Source organism: Triturus cristatus, chromosome 7 (genome assembly GCF_964204655.1).
Source record: "Triturus cristatus chromosome 7, aTriCri1.1, whole genome shotgun sequence".
NCBI lineage: Eukaryota > Metazoa > Chordata > Amphibia > Caudata > Salamandridae > Triturus > Triturus cristatus.
This window is the reverse complement of record NC_140590.1, coordinates 278,987,720-279,008,717: the sequence shown is the minus strand read 5'-3', so window position 1 is coordinate 279,008,717 and position 20,998 is coordinate 278,987,720. Positions and strand designations below refer to the sequence as shown.

Sequence of the window (20,998 nt, the reverse complement as noted above, 5' to 3'; positions counted from 1 at the left end):
TGGAAACTGAGTTACATATAACAACACATTATTAAACTCTGACTGCTCTCATATAAATTAAGTGGTTTCTAAAACAATTCCTACTCTTTTCATAGGTCCAAATTTATATAATAAAACTCTTGAAACTTCAAGGCAGTGCATTAGTGACATCTTCAGCTAACCTCACGCATACTCCATTTTGTATGCTGTAGTGCCTGTGGACCTTCGACAGTCACCAGGAACCCGGAATTGAGGGAATAGTTCAGGTACTAACTGAGCATGATGCAGCCAACATCGGCACATAAATGCTTCAAAATTACCCACAGCTATTGACATTTAGACAAAGGTGTGAAATGGCAGATGTTCTCTTTACAATCCATGTTAAATTGATTAACTACTTGCTGGGTTAGCACAGTGCCATTTTGTGAGTGCTAGGTGTAGGCTCTGGTGGGATAGGGACCTTTGCAACACCTTTGCCTTAATTACAGATCTACAAATAAAGAGTTGACCGAGTGGATGCGAAAGAACGGTTATGGTGTTATTGTTAATTAGCAATGTGCCATTAGTATGGCATGAACTCCTGGGATTTTTGTCACGCCCCAGTGGTCATGGTATATATCCCAGTTTCACATACCTTAGAGTTTAGGAGTTTCTCTTCGCTAGCAACACATTCTTAATGAAAACCTTAAACTAGTATGCATACCAGGGAGCTTTTCTATCTAGTGAGCTATTCCCAATACAGATCATATTGTAGAGTGACTGCATACCTCAAAATAAGGGAATCACTTGCACTAATTCAGGGTTCCTGTGTTTCAAGTTGTATCTTTGAAATTAGTATTGTCAGAATGCCGGGCACAGTGTGTCCCGTGTTAGCTTCCTAGGTACTGCAAAATTTCACTCCGCTGTTTTTTCCCTATTAGGCTGTTATGAATGGTTCTTTGCACCTGGAACCCAGAGGTGGACGGGAGCCAGAGCTGGAAGAGCTGCTGGAGAAGCAGAGGATGGAGCTTTGTCAGATGAAGGAACGTCTCACCATGATGTGCCGGCAGATGGCAGAGCTTGAAGAGGAGCTGAACACTGCCCAAAAGGACCTTATTAAATCAGAGGAGATGAGTGCTAAGCTGCAGCGGGATGTAAAGGAGGTGAGCCTGGGGCATAGCAAGACAGTGCAAAGATGTGCTGTGATCAGACTGCATTGTAGAGTTTGGCGGATGCGATACTCAGTCAATACATAACTGATATAACTAATATACCACCTGCTATATGACTTTTACCATAGGCTATAGTGAACTCGAACTTGCTATCTCATCTGCCTAACTCTAAATAAGGCCCTTAGGGTCTTTGTCTTTGTCTCTCTTGTCCTTTTTCTTCCCTCATCCCCCCCTCACCCCAAGTCTCATCTGTTGTCTCTGCTCCTTAAAGGCTCTTGCACAGAGGGAAGATATGGAGGAGAGAATCACCACCCTGGAGAAGCGATATCTGAGTGCACAACGGGAAGCCACCTCCTTGCATGACATCAACGATAAGCTAGAAAATGAGCTGGCTAGCAAGGATTCGCTTTATCGACAGGTAAAACATATCTCCTTCATAGTGATATTGTGATGCCAAAGAAGAATATCACCACCCTTGTCCAACATGCAGATCACAATATGCAGACTTCCCTCACATGACCTGGACATGTGCCAAACTGTGTGATTATTGGAAATCAGTGCATGCAAAATTGTAAAATATGGTTACTCTCGACCTGGCCCCCCGCCCGGAGGTATTTGTTCAGAATATTCCCAAAAAAGTCTGTAGATTTGTGGCCATAGCCTTGCTTTTGGTCAAATGTGAATTGGTACTACGATGGGGCAGTAGAAGGACTACAACAACTAAAGCTTGGATTAATAGTCTTATATATTGCAATAGCAACTCTGATTTATTTGCCACTACACTGCCCCTGATGGCCAGGCCAAAGGATATATGGGGCTCATTGAAAAACTATTTGCTGTGCAGAGCCAAGGGGTATCCTCACAACCAGATAATGGGATTGTCCCTGCTGGTGTGGATTCAGATGCTTTGGTATTATAGGGTGTAGTAGTAGTAAAATACTTTATTTCGATTGAATTTACAATCATAAAAAGTTCATTTGAAGCATTACAACATTATAAAAATCAGTTTGCCCACTGACTGCTTAACCCCTTCGCTGCTGCGGACATTCCGCTGCAGCGCTGGGGGGGGCAGGGGGGCAGCGCGGCGGGCCTGTGCTCATGACGGAGCCGCTCCGTCATGAGCCACAGTTGAGCTGTGCTCATGACGGAACGGTTCCGTCATGACTCCGCCCATTTGCGTTGTCGCCCCGCACAGGCGGGGAAACAGCGCCGCGCAGGCGGAGCGGCCGCCGACAGGATTGTCATGACGGAACCGTTCCGTCATGAGCACACGGCAACCGTGGCTCATGACGGAACGGTTCCGTCATGAGCAGGGAAGGGGTTAAAAAGGGAGGCAATTTACATAAAAACACTGACACTCTAAGAACAACCATAATAGCGCAAATAATCAGTAAAAATTCAGTTTGGTAATGGCTGTTGAGGGAAGCAGACATTTAGGAGTAAACGCTAACACTCTATATACAGGAATAATAACCGAATAAGCGGTAAAATCCTAAGAAACATTTGCCGATAGTTGAAAATGAATGTTCAAGCAGGCTTTAAGAAAGCAGGCTACAGTTTTGGCTACATACGGGGTATCTAGATTTTGAAGTGCCAGAAGAGCCGGTCTGCATCTTCTCAGCCCTATATGTCGAAGCAGAGGAACCAGCCAACGTTTCCGCGGGGACTTATAGAAACCGCAGAAAAAGGTTACATGCAGAGTTGACTGGCGAGTAAGACCGTCACAGGGACAGTTTGGTAGTTCCCGTGACCAGTCTAAGGGCACAGGCAATGAAACAAGACGATAAAATAGATCAAACCGAAATCTGGTTAAAACATATCTCTCATAATTTGACAGAAAAAATGACAGATAAAATTGAATGCCATGAGGAAATTGGACCATCGTTAAATGAACGTTTGATTTTTTCACAAGTTCAGAACACAAACGAAGATCACTCAAGTGGTCAGCACATAGCTTTTTCAAAGATTTTCTAGATATGTCCACTAAGGATTCGGGATCAGTAAAATATGCAGAGTGATTCAAATCTGACAAAAATCTCGATACATATAGCAGCCAGGGAATCTTTTTCCAGTAGGACAAAGTGAGACAGTCAGATATTAGTGACCTAGTTAGATGACATTGCTCCTGGGTCCATATACGGTGCCAAAGTAGAATCGGTTGGTAGCTAATGATATCAGTCAGATACTCCCGACCGAGTTCCACATGGGTGCCGAAGGTAGGAGCACTACGAGGGAGGGCTAGTATATATTTCAGAAAGGAGTTTTCTGTAATTTGTAGGTCGTCAGCAGGCACATAGCCCCAGACTCCTGCACCGTATGTTGCCACACTCATACACTTGGCTTGGTAAATCTGCAAGAGCACAGTAGGAGCGGGCTTACCCAATTTCCTGGAAAACGAGGTCAGTGCAGATGTTGTACGTTGAAACTGCAGTTTTTTACTGGATATAGCAGGTTTCCAGGACAGGTGATTGTCAATAAGGATACCTAGATAAGGATAGGTGGTGGCAGTTTCTAATCTGGTCTTCTCGATAAAGAGAGATTTACATTTTTGGGCTCTTTTCCCGATGTTCATAACAAAAGTCTTAGATTTATTGACTTTAAGACCAAGAGAAGACATAAATTCACAGTATTTATCTAGTTGGATCTGGAGTTGATTAGGTGTCCTAGCTAAGATGACTGAATCATCTGCATACAATAATGCAGGAATAGGGCGGGAGCTTATGCAGGGTAGATCTTTGCTGTCAACCAACATCGCTTGCTCCAGTCCGTTAGTATAGATGTTAAATAGGAATGGAGCAAGGACGCATCCCTGCCTTACACCTTTTTCAATATTAAAGGATTCCGTAAGCTCCCCTTTAATACCATATCTCACGCATGCTTTTGCATCCGAGTATAGCTCTCGGAGAAAATTCAGCAGTGCAAGATCTATGCCCAGATTTTTCAAAATCGCCCAAAGCTTGGAGTGGATTACGCAATCGAATGCGGAACTCAAATCCACGTAGACTAGATGAAGTTTACCACCTTTGGCCCCTACGTATTTACCTATAAGCAAGGTCAGATTTAAGGCCTGTTCCACAGTGCCCAGGCCCTCCTGGAACCCAAACTGTAGATCAGTTAAGATCTTATTCTCTGTGGCCCAGTCCCTTAAACGCTCCAGAATTAATCTGCCAGCTACCTTGCCTAGGGAATCCAAAAGGGAGATGGGCCTGTAACAGGCTGGATTGTCCCGATCTCCCTTTTTGAAAATGGGCAGAAGCACAGAGGTGGACCAAGAGTCAAAAAGGCCGATCTGGGTAACTGCAGACATGACCTGTGTGACAATTGGAGACCAAAGATCTATGTTGCTCACAAATATGTCTAAGGGGACCCCGTCTGGACCGGGCGCCTTACCGGTCTTTGAGGCGGTCAGTGCTGTAATTATCTCCTCTAGATCGAAATAGAGATCGATGGGAAAGATGTTATTACTAGTAGGAGCTTCCGCCTCTGGTCTGGGGGCCTCAGTTATCACGGGGTTATCCGCGAAGATCTGCGAGTAGTGAGCTACCCATTTGTCAGCAGGTACTGCCACGTCTAGATGCTCTATCGCAGTTTCATCAACTAGGAAAGGGGCCTTGACTGTTCTCCAAAACATGATAGAGTCCTTGGTTAAAGTACTCTGATGTAATTGGGCCCAGAGGTTATTTTTTATTTCCTGTTTGCGTGATTGCTGTGCCATCTTATAATTTTTCCTCAAAGAGGCAATTTGGGGCTTGTCCCTAATCTTTTTTTGTAGAGCGTTTTTCAATGCACGCTGCGCTTTGCGGCAGCGGGAATCAAACCACCCTCTTGAATCCTTATCATTGGCAAGAGTCTTATAGGAACAAGTGAGCTCTTGTCTGATGGCTTCTAATATTTTGGTGAAGCTAGAAAGGATCAGCTTGGGGGAGGAAGACGGCTCCAAACACTGATAGATCAGAGGAAGGGTTTTTTGAATGATCTTGCTAGTGATCTCTGTGGGATTGATCGTCGACCACTTGACAGTATAACCATTGATTTTGTTCATCTCCAGAGAATGCTGCGCTAGGAGACTTGTTTTTGGGCAGGCTGAAGGTGGTATATTTAATGCTAAGGTTATGCTATTTGGATAGTGGTCACTTGAAGGATCAGTGTCAGTTGAAAATTGCTTCAATCGGTTTTTTAAGGATTGAGAGCATAAGATAAAATCAATGGTAGTGGAGGCACCTTTACCATGAAAAGTCGGCTTAAACTCTACAGCGGGACACACTAGGATGTTGGCGAATTCAAGTTCTAATGCAAAAATACAGGTATTTAGTGCTTGACCCACAGCGTTATGGGTGAAGTGGGCCAAGGGGGCATCGTGCTCGTCTGAAAGCCCACAGATACCTTTGTCATATTTGTTACACAGATACACATTGAAGTCCCCACCCCACACAAGATGACAATTTAACTCTTGACTCATAGCTTTTTGATCTTGTAAATACAAAGCAATTTCCGACAAAGATTTTACACAGTCGCTAGGTGAGGAGTTATTATACATATTGATGAGATAATAACTAGAGTTATTGTCTGGAACTATTTTAAGGATTTGGAAAATTGGCGAGACTAACTGAACTTCCATGATAGTAAAAGGAATTAAATTCGAAACATAGATGGCTAAGCCGCCCTTAGGTCTACCATGAGTGGACGGTAAGGGAGGAAGGTGAAATGTTTTAAAACCCTGTATGTGGATAGGGTCAATTGCCCAAGTTTCTTCGAGGCAGATTAACTTAAATTTATTAGTTACTTCCACCCAAGACTGAAGATGGATTTTCGATCTTAAGCCAGCTACGTTCCAGAATATAATTGGAAGATCCTGGGTTGATGTAAAAGTACAATTTGGAAGCTGAAGTTCAGCGGAGGAATGTGAGAGTTGAGATAGGGACTGGGTGGTTATAACTGAAGGAGGAGGGTTGGGTTTAGGCTCCCTGGGTTGGGGAGTAATAAATTGTGAATTTGGGAGCAGGTCTGCAGGGGTAGCTGGCATGGTATAACACGCGTTCTGGTGAGGGGAAGATGACTGCTGTTGGACCAGGGTATACTGGGGAGGGAAAGACTCGGACTGGGGACCATACGAAGATGGCTGGAAGGAGCCGGCCCCCCGAGTGATCTTACAGGGGACTTTGAAGTTAGGAGAGACGCTGATGTAACTGCTGTCTATCATAGGTAGAGATGATAGTCAATCCACCATGTCCAGGCATTCATATCTGTTGGATAGTGGTGGACCTCTCCAATTGCTGAAGTAGCCTGGTGGTGGGTTGCTAAGGCCGTGCCCCGACCACTGATTACGGTCTCTAATTCCGCCCCAGTTCCCTACCCTCGTCCAGGACCATGGAGGACCTGCATTACGCCGTGTATTAGGGGGATAGAAGTACGACAAATTATGGGTTGCAATCCCTTCGGTAGAAGATTGGTCACCCCAAGAGCAAACATACTCGACTGTGTTGGGATTTTCAAAGTTTACTATTATACAGTCGCCCTGTATGTTTTTTGGTTGGTTACCTAGCCAAGGCACTCTACGCACTGTAGTAACTCTGTTGTCCATAAAAGTTGGAAGCGGTCTGTTATTGGACAACCAAAAGATTACTTTATTTTTTAGGGACCAAACCGGTTCATCCTGGTTTGGGAGGAGTTCCGGAACCCCAGTCATTATTACTACATAAGGAGAGGCCTCGAGTGGAAGATGGATAGGGGGAATCTTCTTATTACGGTTGTTAGGAATGGTGTTGAAGCCGGTAGCAATGTTGGATTGAACAGGAGCGGGAATAGGGACTATAGAAGAGGGAAGGGAAGGAGGAAGATTTGGTAGAGGAGGTGCTGTTGGGTTAGAATTGGTTACAGAGCGAGGTAGTAACGGGTTAGAAGATTTAGGAGGTGGTTGTGGCTTGATTACAGGTGCGAGGGAATGATGTTGAATAGGCTTCTCAGGGACTTTTTGTTTATTGGTTTTAGAGTTCTGGACGGAGGTTCCTGTTTTTGACGCTTTGGCGTTTGGAGTGTTTAAGGTGATAGGCCTGCCTTTCGCCAAGTTGGAATCCATCTTGTTACCTGTACTTTGGGATAGTACAAGGGACAGTTGAGTAAGTTGAGACTGAACCATGTGTAGGGCCTTTTCTATGGGTTCCAGGTGAGATTTAAACAGATCACCAATTCTAGTAAGCAATAAGCTGTCGTTGGTGCATGCATTACTTGTAAGATTACCATTCATCGTATCTTCACAGCTGTAGTTGCTGCTTGAGCTGGTGGTATTTGTGTTCAAATTAGCGGGGATGGAATCCACTATTTGAACATTTGTCAGTGAAGGAGAATGATAGGGGGATGAAAGGTTAGGATTTTCCGGGGGAAAATTTAAAACAGAAGAGGTTACAGAGATAGTTGTGGCAGATGGAATGGTAGAATGGGAAGGCTTAACAGTTGACTTCCTTTTTGTTTTCTTAGGGATAGCTCCTTCTCGTGTACCCCTAGCCTTTGGGGAAAAGGAGGTGTTATCTGGTTGGGTAGCAAAAATGACAGGAGATTTTTCCAAGGATAAATGGGAATCAGACAGAACCAGAGATGCAGAGAGGTCCACTGTGCAGGGGACAGTGTGCATTTCTGCGTGCACTATCGGTGGAGGAGGTAGATCAACAGGACGTGAGGGGGTTTTTACAGTGCCCAGCAGGCCCATCGAAGAGCGCCTGGCTATCGTCAAGTCCTGTGAGATCCTTCGATCCAGTAAGATAATGCCCTGCTCAATAGCATCGTTAGCTTTAGTTATGAATTGATCAATTGGGCCAATGATCTCGCCGGCTAATTGAGCCTGCTTTTTAACAGTATTCCTAGTGGTTCTCGGGGACATTATGCCGTGTAAATTATAAAAATATTAGTCAGCAATAAATGTTCACGGGCCAATATGAATGATGTCAATATAAAATGACAGTACCAGAAATTTAAAATACAAACTGTAAATAGGGTGGCCCAGTCCAGTCCTGCCCGGTCTTGAACGGGCTTAAACGGGCCCGGGCTTAAACGGGCCCGCCCTTGGCCCGGGCTTCGCGCGCGTCCCGCGTTGCGTTTGGGGCTAGTCAATTTATAATGGGAGGGACAGGGGGCGTGACCTCCGGGGGAAGAGGCACCAGCCGTTAGATGTAGGGGCTGCTGGTCCTCGCAGTCCCCCGGTGAAGTCGGCAGGTAGCCCTGGAGTCTAGTGCACGCTGGGAGCGTGCAGACTGTCCGCCGAGTGCGGAATAGCTCCCACCAGCGACACGACCCTTCGTGAGCAGAAGTCCAGCACCAACAAAGTGCCCTCCTTTACAGTGTTCCGTGGACCCTCCAAACAGCAAAACCCAACAGATGAACTTCAGAAGAACTTCGTATTCCTCAGGGTTGAACAAATAAGCGGAGTGGATCAATCCAGAGCTGTTCACTCCCAATAGGAAGCAGTGGCAGGGCAGTGTGTACTGGCAGAGTCAATAAAGTTTTGTTGAGAACACAAAACTTGCAGAGTCAATAGTTTAGTTGCAAAAAATAAATAAACAAAAACAAAAACAAAAAAAAAAAAAAAACGTACACTCCACAATGGTCTCTGCCGTCTGTGACAGGGTTTTAAGAAATCTCTCTATCCCAATATGTCCGCAGATACAGGTCATGAACAGAGTCAGGGCAGCGAGCAACTCCTTACAACTGCCGCGCGTAAGAATATCAGAAACGCCAGCTTACCGAAGCGACGGCATGCCTTCCTGAGGCTGGAGCAGGCTTCTCAATCAGCTGGAGTTCAGCGACGGATGAGAAATCCTCACAACCCCCTAGGTAGAACGGGGAAGAGGAAGGAAACGGGCAATGTTCCCAGCTGGTGTGAAACAGGAAAATGAAACTGACGATGTCCCAGCAGGCGTCACGGCTGGATTATAGGGTGTATTTAGCACTATGAGGATGTTTGTGCAGTTTACGGCACCTTATATCAAGGTAGCCCCCTCGCTCAAGTTTTACTGGTTGTTTTGTCTTTACATCTGTGCTCTCAACTGCTGTATGACCAAAATGCTACCAATCCTGATTGTAATTATTACCCAGCTGCAATGAGTACCTATTGCGTATATTGTTAATGACTACTTAAAATGGTAAATAAAGTAAAAAAAAAAAAAAGAAGAATATCACAAGAACACCATTGAGTGTCTTGGTAAACAATACCAGCAAATAGAGTTGCAAGAATTCTCAATACCAGTTGGTACAGAATGCCTTCTGTCCCCTCTCTCCAAGACCCAATCATACACAGAAGTGGTAATATGTCATAAAAAATATTTTCTCCCAGACTTGTTTTGGTCACTAGGAGTCTGACACTTGTCGGTATATTATTATGGTAATTACATTTAAAAAAAACAGTAATTGTGTTTGGGCCTTTCCAAATTCAGAATGAAGTACATTGAATTTTTGATTGAATTTAATTGTTACAACTATCCTTTGAGTTCCAGATTCCTGTCCGCTCTGAGGTGAATAGTAGATCCTTTTGGAACATTTCTGCATGCCCGCCCATGCCTGATCCATATGGCTCCCTGCCTTGTCCATCTTCTCAGCTTCAAACAAGATATGCTTTACAGAGAATACATCCAGGCACTTGGTCTTCTCATAAAGTATAGATGATGTTTATAATTTGTTTGTAAGGTAGAATCAAGTAAGAAAAAAGAGGTACTAACAATTAAAAGATCTGTAGTATTATATCTCTGTAGTAAGATATAATGCTCTCATTGCATGCTTACTATTACTTTGCTTATTTTGGTGATGCAGACACATGTTGCTAGTGTGTGCCACAAATTAAAAGAACATTCTTCATCAGCTTGTCTCTCTCTCTCTGTATCGGCTTGCTTCACTGTGAGTGACCGCATTCTGCTCTTTCACAAGGAGCACATCGGCACACAAAGTAGTTTTGTTCAGTGCTAGTAACTACTGTGGCAGTGTGCGCTTTTGAAGAACAAAAACAATTTTTGCTTTTGCCAATGCTTGTTATATTGGTGAGGGCCCGGCAGCTCCCACACCAATAAGGTTTTCCGAAAACCATGGCAAAACAAGTCACACAGTAACAAAACTAAAAAGCCGATCATCAATTTCAGACCTACTGGCTTTGCCAATGCTTGTTTATTTTTGATTCCCATAATCTTATTGAAACTGGCTACCCTAATTTTACATTAGAAATATTTTTGGGAAATGCTAGCATGCATCAACACGTTACTAAATGATGCTGTAAAGAAATGGTACTTGAAATTTTACAGTAGTAAAGCAAAATTTTTTTTTTTAATGCTTTCATTTTTTAATGAACATTTTATTTTGAAAGCAAAGAATCACAGTCTAGCTTTCAAGCTCCAGCAAATATTTGCATCAAATCAGAGAGCATTCTGGGAGCAATATACATAGCCTCATATTGCTAGAATTTGAAAACGTGTGTACACATTTTTATACTGGAACCTCTGTCAGTAGTGCAGTCAGAGCCTACAATGTTTACTTAGAGTGCTCGCCCTAATAATAAAGGCTTTCAGTTAATGAACCATTAATACAAGTTTGAACAGCATTAACATATGGACAAAAATATTACCTTAACTGCAGACAGTGCCCTTCCCTGATCCATAATGTAGTACCGAAAACTGGCAGCTAAAGGGTTTGTGCTGCAGGGGGTTGGGCCTACTTGTCCCAAGGACAAAATACACATGAAAACTTGTTGCCCTTGACACCAAACAGTATGTCCTGGGCGTCGGGCTATAGGAAGCCCACATCCCTGCAAAATATCCACCAGTCAGTCTATTCATGGCCACCAATAGAATTCTGTGATACTCCTTGTAATGTCAGACATTCTAATATGCCCGTCATGTCCCGTACTGGAAATCCTTTTTCTCAGCACCATAGGGAAAACAATTTTGTGTCCTCACTTCAAAATACAACTATAACCATTATTGCCACCTCACACTCTTCTCCTTTTTAGTGGAACAAAACTCATATCCAGAAGGCAAACTTGACATGCAATCAGCATGTACACTAGCCCTTCCCAGAAAATACTCTAGTGTCTTACACTGGTAAGATTGCAGTTTAGCAGCCTTCAAGCCAATCGCACCCTCCTCCAGGTGGAAGAAAACTATAACAAATGGTTTGTGATCTGTTCTAAGAACAAATCGGGTACCCCACAGGAGTTGGCTAAAATGATCAGCAGCCCATGCATGCACAGGCTAATAACTTCTTAATCATGGAGTAATTTCTCTCCAATGTTTTCAACGTTCTTGAAGCAGATGATACTATGTATGCCTTTGTTTCCATTACACTGCATTAACGCTGAATCAAGATCACAAGCACTTGAGTTCACAGCCACCACATATTCCTAGGGTAGCTCAAATGATTTAAAAAAATTAAAAAAATTTAAAAAAAACGGAGCCACAACCAACTCATTCTTAAGTTTTGTTAATACCCCGTTGCTCGTTACCCAATATAGACTGCACATTTTTCTTTAACAAATGAGACAATTCAACTTTCGGGACCTAATTGTCAACAAACTTGGAACAAAAGTCGGTTAGACCAAGAAATGATAATTGTTCCCTAGTGTAGGGGGTTTGCACATCAAAATTTGCTTGAATATGGTTTTGTTTGGGCTTTATACCATCCTTGGTAAATTGTTGTCCAAAATATTCTACCTCATCACCATTAAATTTGGATTTACACTACTTTAAAGTCAAAACCTTCCTTTCGAAGTAAAATTGCTAAAATTCTCATTCAATCCTTTCAAAACACTAGAATGTTATCCTGGAAAGCCACCACGCCATTTACCCCTTCCAAGGTTTCTTTCATCAGACATTGAAAGACTGGCACTGCACTTGCTAACCCGAACGGCATACAACAGAATTGAAGCAACCTTTCAGGAGTCCCAAAAGCTGCTGAATATTTAGTTTCTTCCTCAAACTCTATCTGATGGTAGACTTGCTAGAGTGGAAAGAATAGTGACTCTAGACAATGTTGACAGTAGCTCATGTTGATATGGCAAGGAATGTCTATCGATTCAAATTCCTCCTTTCACACTTCTCAAATCTACTCATTTCCTGAACATCTTAACAAAAGTACAATTGGAGAAACATACAGGAAAGATTCTATTGGTTTGTTGATCTGCTTATTAAACACATTTTCTAACAGTGTTTTAAGCTTTCCCCTTTATTTTACAGGAACAATATGAACTCTCTGACCCATAGGTGTAGCATTATCCAGTGTGATTTTGTTTTTAAAACTATGAAATTTCCCTAAATTCACCTCTAAACACTTGAAAAATATTATTTTTTAGGAAGGACACATACTCCTTGTTAGTACTATCACTCCTTACACGATAAGCTGGGGGCACAACATGAGGAATTTAACAGCTACTTAATTCCTGCTGATCAAGCCACTCCAAAATGGGTTTTACTTTTCAGCCACATTAACTTTTCCTTAATTTTTTTTCTGCTGAAATAGTCTACATTGGCCCTGAAATACTCCATTAAAACTGTTTATTTGCCTGTGTAACTTCCAGTCCAAACATGAGGAGGAGACAAAATGTTTCCACCCCAATTTTTTTCCTTTAGAGATGTTCTTATAATACTATACCTCCATTGATAGTCATAAGCACTGAATAGTCCCGCCCACGTGTGGAGATCCTGGAGTACTTTTCCATAGTTTATCTTCTTAAGTTTAGATGTTCGCCATATTTCAGGAAGGCCTGTAGAAACACTTAGGAGAAGAACATTATGCAGCCTATAAGAAAGGCTACAATGGCCAAATTCTAGTTTAAAAAATGCCAAGAATCCCATATATTAGTATAATCTGATAGCAACGACTAGCTGCAGATTCCTTATGTTAGAATTATCTCCAGGCGGCAGACTGGATCCAGAAATATTTGTACAGCATTACCACTGTGCACCGGTAGTGGGCATCGAGCAACTCCGTGGCGACGTTGTCCTCCAAATGTGACATCGACTGAGTCCATATAAGCCCTCTGCTGATGTGCTGATGATGTCAGTTTCTTCTTTTTCGTTCTTACAATGCAGATCCGATCAGCGATTCCTTAAGGCCATTTTTCGGCCTACCTCAACAATTTTGTCAAACGGAACAGTCTGCCTTTCATATGTCCTCTGGGTTCAAGCCTTGCGGGTACTATGGACGACAAATGTTGCCACGCACCCTCACTCTATTTCTATGTGGTGCATAGGTGAGCACCATGACTGCGAGGACTCATGTTAGCGGCTTCGACCGAAGGCATGGAAGGAATGTCGGCTGCAGCTTCTAGCGGTGCGGTTGTCGCAGTCTTCCAAGACGTCCCATCGGCCTTGGTCCCCTTCGCGCTCTGAGGACCGGAGGTGGGGTCCGATCCAGGAGCCGTTCCCGTAGGCGTCACTCTTCAACATCCAAAGGTAAGGTAAGAGGTGTTCAAAGTCACAGCCTCTACCGACTTTACCACTGAAGGTCTGCTCTCGATTTCCTGCCGAAGATTCAGTGCATGAGTCTACCTAGTGCCTTCCAGTCTACCTTGGAGCCGGGGCGACTATGACCCAAATGAGAGAATATTACAACTCTCTCCATAGTTTCTTTTGGTCTTCACCTTCCCCTGGAGGGCCCTCTGGCCCCAAGGAGGTGCACAAGACCGTGACTGTGTCCACACCGGCGGCTGCGTCCTCGACGTTAGTCCGGTTGCTGGATTCTAAATCCATTTTGACCCTGGTGCGAAGCCCTTCAGGGTTACCACCTTCAGCGTCACTACCTTCAGCGTTGGGGTCTGGTCCTCCGGCAACAGCGTTGAGGTCTGGCCTTCTGACTTTAATAACGGCGCTACTCGACGCTCCACCTTCTTTCCACTCCGCCGCCAAGACGTCACTTCTTCGGCGCCGAATGCGGCGTCGGTGGAGCCGCCTGTTTCTGAGTCCTTTCTCCTGTTTTTCCTGCTGAGGAACATGATGATTGGGGTAATAGGAAGGGTGCAGAGTTTTCTAAGCAACTTTTTGGCATGCTTCAACCTCCGATGAGTCAAGTTGGTTGATTGACTTGGGGGAAGCTAGTGATTTGGAGTCTTCCCCAGCCTCTGGTCTGCTGTCACCTCTTGATTTGGCTACAGAGGTGGGTGCGCGTTTCATGCTCACACGCATTTCATCAGAGCCTTAAGTTCAACACAGCATGAAGCAAATGGCATCACTTTATAAATCTCACCACCTGCCACAGTGAGCGTTGGCTCTCCCAGAGCCTGATGGTAGTCGTAGTGCTGTGTTGAACTTAAGCCTCTGATGAAATGCGTGTGAGCATGAAACGCGTTAGGCTTTCTGGACATTTTTGGCTGTTTTCCCTCCATTGCGCTGCAACTCTCATAACTAAACGGAAGATTACCTACCTGCGTGTGGCTCTCCTAAATGAAAAACTTGAGATGGTGGATTTGTAAACGGCTGTTTTCGGTCGTGGGGGAGCCCTGCCACAAGGGAGTGGACCAAGCTGTTGTCAACCGGCAAGCAGCGTTAAAGGGCAGCGAGGTCATTTTATGGAAGATGTTATTTGCAGTCCAATGTAAAGGGGACTCTTACCAGACCCACTGGGGTTTTATTTTTCTTGATTGTGCATCGCATGAAAGCAGCTCACGGAAGTAATACTAAAGGCACTACGACTACCATCAGGCTCTGGGAGAGCCAACGCCCACTGTGGCAGGTGGGGAGATTTATAAAATGATGCCATTTGCTTCATGATGTGTTGAACTTAAGCCTCTGATGAAATGCGTGTGAGCATGAAACGCGTTAGGCTTTCTGAACATTTTGGCTGTTTTCCCTCCATTGCGCTGCAACTTTCATAATTAAACGGAAGATTACCTACCTGTGTGGCTCTCCTCAAAAACTTGAGATGGTGGATATATATATATATATATATATATATATATATATATATATATATATATATATTATCCATATCCTTTATGGGCCAGGCCATAATTTACAAAGAGGTCCGATTTACGTAAGTCTTGTGTTTTGTCTAGATAAAACTTTGACTCTCCTAACCTCAAGGGAATGGACAGAGACTCAGTGCTTATGACTTCAATGGAGATTTTCCTGAGAGAGAACTGGGATTCCAGGTAAGAAACCATTCCATCCTTGCCATCTACCACCACAACACACCTTGCGTAGTGGGTTAATTCCTGCTGCGTGATCGCAGCTCCACCCGCGATCATGCAGCAGGAATGCACTGCAAAGAGACACCAGGGGAAAGGAACCCCCCCCCCCCCCCCGTCCACCCCCGACCGGTGCCTCTCAGCTCTCCTGGACCCTCCCCAGAGAGTTAAAGCACTTACTTCTCAGATGCTGTAATCGAACAGCTTCCTGCACGTCCCTGGCATGTTTTGATGACGTTGGTGCTCGTCAACGTCCTCAGATCTCCAGGAGGGGGAGTCGGGGGTGGCAGCGGAAGCGCTTTAGCTGCCATCCCGGTAGGGGCTCATTGATGGGCGTCCCACAGTGGGAGCTCCAGCTCTTCCCCCGTGGGTGGGTATGAGGACGGAATGGTTCTGTCCTTTGCATACGCCCACTGTAACTGTGGACGGAACCGTTTTGTCCTCAGCACGGAAGGGGTTAAAGGCATGCAGCATATGTTTCCCCACGCCAATCATCATGCCTAGGCTGTCCAGAAATCGGCTAAAAACGATTGTGCCCCACAGTACCCTACCGGCTGAAAATCAGTTGACACAGTTTAAACAAATTATCACAGATTTTTCTCATTGTTGCACCGCTTCGTCACTTGAATGAGCAAGAGCAGTATAAAACTGAACTGTACTGGAAAGGTCGCTCTGGGAAGTGTTGGGCAACAGAAGATCTCCAGCTGCCTGGCACTGCCTCTTTTTGTGGGATTTTCTTTGTTTGTTTCCCTGTTGCTCGATAAACAGTGCAGCCTGGGATGTGGTGCATGGGTGGTCTGTTTGTGTGTGGGAGCTCAGGCTGGTGCCTCATGAGCTGTTTCCATGCCAAGTTCTGGAGGGGACCCTTTGTATCTGGGGAGAAGAGCTACTGTCTGACTTCATCCAAAGGGATCGCCAACCCCTTTTGGAGCATTCCTCTCAATTGTTATTACCGCAGCTGCCCACATGTGCATTTTCCGTTCCTATTCTTAAAGCCAACATAACCAGTTTTGTGATTTTATGGTAAATTGGAACCAGTCCTCATTCAGACTAAAAATTTGCTCAGTCTTAACTTTAAACTGTGTAGTGTATGCTGCACCGGAGTCACGTCAGTGGCAGCTGGGGGGGCCGATTCTGCGCAAGACGTCGCTGGTAATTGAAAGTGACCCAAGATGCCATGGGACATTTCCTGGAAGCCTATGGAGGAGTGGAGGGAATTTGCCACTGCGGAAGGAGGGAAATATTGAATTGTGCTTCAAAGCAGGTGATAAAGACTTGCCACACCACCGCTCAGTAACTGTTTTCCAGTTACAACTAGGTCGAGGGGATATTGAAAGTAATTCACCACATGAAGGTCACCTGTCACGTGGTCTTGTCAGTTGCTGGAGACCTAATTGCTTATAAACGTGAAATTCAACAAGCATGTTATTTCACCTGATGCAAAAATAATATAGAACGCAGTCTCCTTTAAATGTTAGTATAGAGACTATTACTCTTCTGATTTTCAAATCCTGGCCCCTCCCCCTCAGGGCTAAACCCCCCTATGTCAGATAACATGTTCTCTTTTGAGGCGATTTCTTGTGTCAAGTTAACCACAGTCCATTCTTTTCTTTTAGTTCTTGTTAGTTTTCAAGTGATGTTTAGCCCGACAATCACGAGGCGTATATTGAATTCGTATAAGGCACCGCTTTCTTTCTCACGATTTGTTCTGTCGTCCAGATTTTATGATTAACTTCATAGTACTCTTATTTTACTCAGTGTCAATATGTGGCTCAGAGTTTTAAGAGGAAGATGCATATTTCGGTGTGGCATTTATTAAGTTCCCCAGAGATTTTGTCTGCTGAGTTTTCTAAGAGAAAAGATGTGCAGGTGCAACAGAAATGAAAGCGGACTTACTGAATGCACAGCGACTATCTCAGAGCCAGAATTTAATAGACAAGTTCCAATGCTGGCACAGAAAAGGATACCAGGTAATCCTGGCAGCTCAGCATTTTAGTAGTCTGAAAAGCACCCTTCAGAAATACTGCCCAACTTCAGTCACTGAATCAATAGGAGGCACTCCTCGATACCAAACAAATGAAAGCGCTGAATATGTGCACAGGCAGATGTGTTCAAGTTTGAGATGCTACATATTTTAATTAGCATGTTTCAATACATTCACTTGTGCAGCAAATAAAGTAAAAGTACTTTTTTGCACTGCAAAACATCAGTATGTATGTGTAACAATTTCTTACAAAATGTACGTTTTTTACTCCTATTAAACCACTTCAGTGATAGTTTGTATAGCCAGTAATTCATTTTTCCATACCAACGCTAGCGGGTCGTCAAGTACGCAAATGCTCGTTACCATAGCACTATTTTTTACACCATGTCACAAACTTCTATTTTCAAATCGCGCAACCACTCTGAGAAAGGATACTCCATGTGACGCACATAGTCAAAAGGCCAATGTCTTCCTTAAAGGTTCTGTTAAAAGAAATGCAGTAATTTATTCAAGCCATTTGGTTTAACTGTAAATTGTATTTATATAGCTATTACTATCCCTAGCAAGGCATCGAAGCACTCTGCGGCCAGAGTTTAGCACGCTACTCTGGAAGATTAGAGCTCACTCAGCACAAATGACAAAGATTTACTGAGTTTCTAAATAACATTAGAATCAGAGGCAGTATGGTGGGCAATCAAAACCAAATCCATCATTATCCATTAAACTAAACATGGAAATAATACAGATAGCCCCTAATCAATATCTGCATTTGTTATTCTGGTTCCTCAGGAATCTATGACCACAATATTGTAAGAAATGAGGGTATTAATTGAGGGGGTGAGTACTCCTCTCAAGTAATACCCATAACCCTTGTCAGGATGAACCCTTAAAGTCACTAAATTAACCTGAGAATTTTTGTTGTAGTGGTGTCAGTTGTCATTATATTTATTAAAATGCATTCTGTTCTAAATTGGTTTGGGCTTTTTTGTTTGTTGTGTTTTGACTTTATTACAGTTTTGATACTGCACAAATACTTTACACATTACACCTACGGTAAGCCCATCTGCTGTGTAGTATAACTACCAGGGTAAACCCTTAAAGTCACTCAATTAACCTGAGCTCAATCCCCTGAGTGCTATACTACAGGAAACAGCCTTTACCACGAAGCATTTTCTACGCGTTACGTTTACAACGGTACACTTACCTCGTAAACGTCTTCACAACGCGTATTGCTTCAACTACAGCTTTAGCACGCAAGCAACGTCATCAGGGAAAAACGTCTTCCTGGTCGGAAAAAAAAGCGTCAGTCCTTCGTTAGTGTCGGCGAAGACCTAAGAAAAAGGAAAAAAAAGAAGAGAGGGGACTTGGGGGGGGGGGGGGATGGGGGGGGGGGTTCCTCCCCAAAAACGAAAAAGCGGGGTAAAGGCAAGATCGAGGTAAGGGCAATGCGAAGAAAAAACATTCCGTTGTAACGCATGCGTGGTAAAGGCATGCGTTGCAACGGAATGCGTAGTAACGACATATATTCCTATACTACACAGCAGATGGGCTTAACAGATGTGATGCGTAAAGTATTTGTGCAGTACCAAAACTGTAATAAAGTCAAAACACAACACACAAAAAAGCCCAAACCAATTTAGAACTGACACCACTACAACAAAAATCCAATAAGGGAAAACCAAAGTAATGAACGCTAACAATAGTACAAGTAGAACGGTCTATAAACACTTGAAAAACACTCTGTTTTTTAATGGTGCAAAAATGTGGTAGCACTAATCACCACTGGTTTTTAAGGTATTGAAATCATTGGAAAACACTGAAAGCCTCCCCACCAGAATTTACTAAAAATAGAAATTCAAACAGGAAAGCCTAATCATGCCTCAGTGGGAACTCAGCCATTTCCTCAACTTTCATATGTGCACCATTTGAGCCTTTGCACAATTGCCCTCTTAGGCTATTGACCATCAAACTGCCTTTTTATAACATCGTCCGGGAAGGTCCGCAAACTGCAAGCACTCTCTGTACACCCTCCTTATACCACTTCTAGTAGTTTTCTTGACACAAGTCTCTTTCCTTCCTAAGGTTGTGAATTCTTCCATGTAAGCTGGGGCATCCTCCTGCCTACCTTCTATGCTCTGCCTCATCCCTCCAAAGAGGAGGAGAGACTCCACTGTCTGGACTCAAACAGAGCATTATTGCTTCACCTTAACCGCACAAAAGAGTTCTGGGTGGACGATCAACTCTTTGTTGGCTATGTAGGAGCTAAAAAAACAGAAGGCTGAAGGATGTGCAGAAATAGACCATCTGGAGAGGGATTGTTTTATGCATTAAGATCTGCTATTCATTGGCCAAGAAGCAACCTGTTGAGACCTTCCGGGTTCACTCCACCAGAGCCAAGGTGGCCATCACTGCATTAGTGCATGACGTCTGTCCTGGACATCTGTCAGGCAGCAACGTGTGGGCATCTCTGCATACGTTCAATAAACACTAATGCCTGGACAGTCCAGTCTGTCGTGATGGACACTTCTCAAAAAACACAGAGAGGGTGAGGGACTATCACTCTTGTTCCCCCAAGGTAATCAATTAAACAACAAAAGAGTGACAAGGGAAAAAGGAGCAAAAAAGCACGGGCAAAAACCAAAAAGATTTGTTAAAAGAACCCTCACTCACCAACCTAGTTGGTGACATGCTTCATCATCGGGTTCCCACCAGAGAGGCCGAGTGCCTCTCTGGTGTGCTACAACGCCTGAATTACAGCGGAGCTGGTTTTTGAATGTGAAAGGGAGTGGAGTTAAAAGGTAAATGGTTTTAACCATCAACTAATTTAATATCGGCAAACCAAAAACCAAATAAAAACGTGATTTGGACAAGTTCTGGTTTGTTAGGTTAACCAGAGCTTAACCAATTAGTGATAAGGTCGACATGACATGTTTCTGCTTATAATGCCCAGTTGGCTAAGCTTTCATCAGGACCACAAGGGTCTCCACGGCGGTATGCGCACGCTAAGGCGCACCCTAACCTGTGGAGATCAAAATGGTAAAACTCACGGTTTTACCGAAAAGCCATCCTAATATTCCGGGGCTAAGAATGTCTGAAAAAGAAAGAAGACAGACGTAACATATACAAAGACATAAACAGACATAATTTTGTCGATTTACATTGATTCGTCTTTACTCGTTTTGGTGAATAAACTGTTTGATAATCCCGTGCTGTGGAGCGGGAGTGGGTGTCCCAATAGCAATTGTAGCTCAAAACACCCAAACACGAGTAATTACTCGTTGCAAAGAAGGGACTCATAGAGGTGTCTCCATAAGACCCTGTGCACTAATTGTGCCTGCATACGATTACATAATGTGGTGTCAGGGTAACAGACAAAGTGCAATCGTGGTGGCTATTTTTCCACTGTGTATGCCGTAGGAATAGCGGACTCGTGAAGTGATAGGCATGCTAAAAAACAAGCGTCTGAGGTGTTTGCCAGGCGCCGTTTGCTCCAGAGCATGTCTAGCGTTTAAAATTAATAGTGAAAAAAACAGCTGCATGGATAAAAAGGGTTGAACATCTTACTTAAATACTCAATATTACTAGCATCATGGGTCCGGGAGGGGGGTAGTGAGCTATAGTTTCTGCCAAAATGAAAGATAAAGAATTAAAATGTTTCGTTCTGTTAGGAGAGATATGTTGAAACGAAACTGGTTTTAGCCAAGAAGTGGTTCCCCAACTTACTTCCATGCT

The 20,998-nt window shown here is 43.7% G+C and overlaps 1 protein-coding gene across 9 annotated transcripts in view; it reads left to right on the top strand.

Annotated features, from left to right (window-relative positions):
• Positions 1-20,998, top strand: part of PPFIA3 (PPFI scaffold protein A3) — a 966,668-nt gene that overhangs the window by 378,550 nt on the left and 567,120 nt on the right. For all 9 annotated transcript variants that reach the window (XM_085616258.1, XM_085616264.1, XM_085616259.1 and 6 more), the window contains 2 exons: positions 900-1,121; positions 1,402-1,548. In XM_085616258.1, the coding sequence (XP_085472384.1) occupies positions 900-1,121; positions 1,402-1,548 (369 nt within the window). The remainder of the gene's footprint in view (positions 1-899; positions 1,122-1,401; positions 1,549-20,998) is intronic.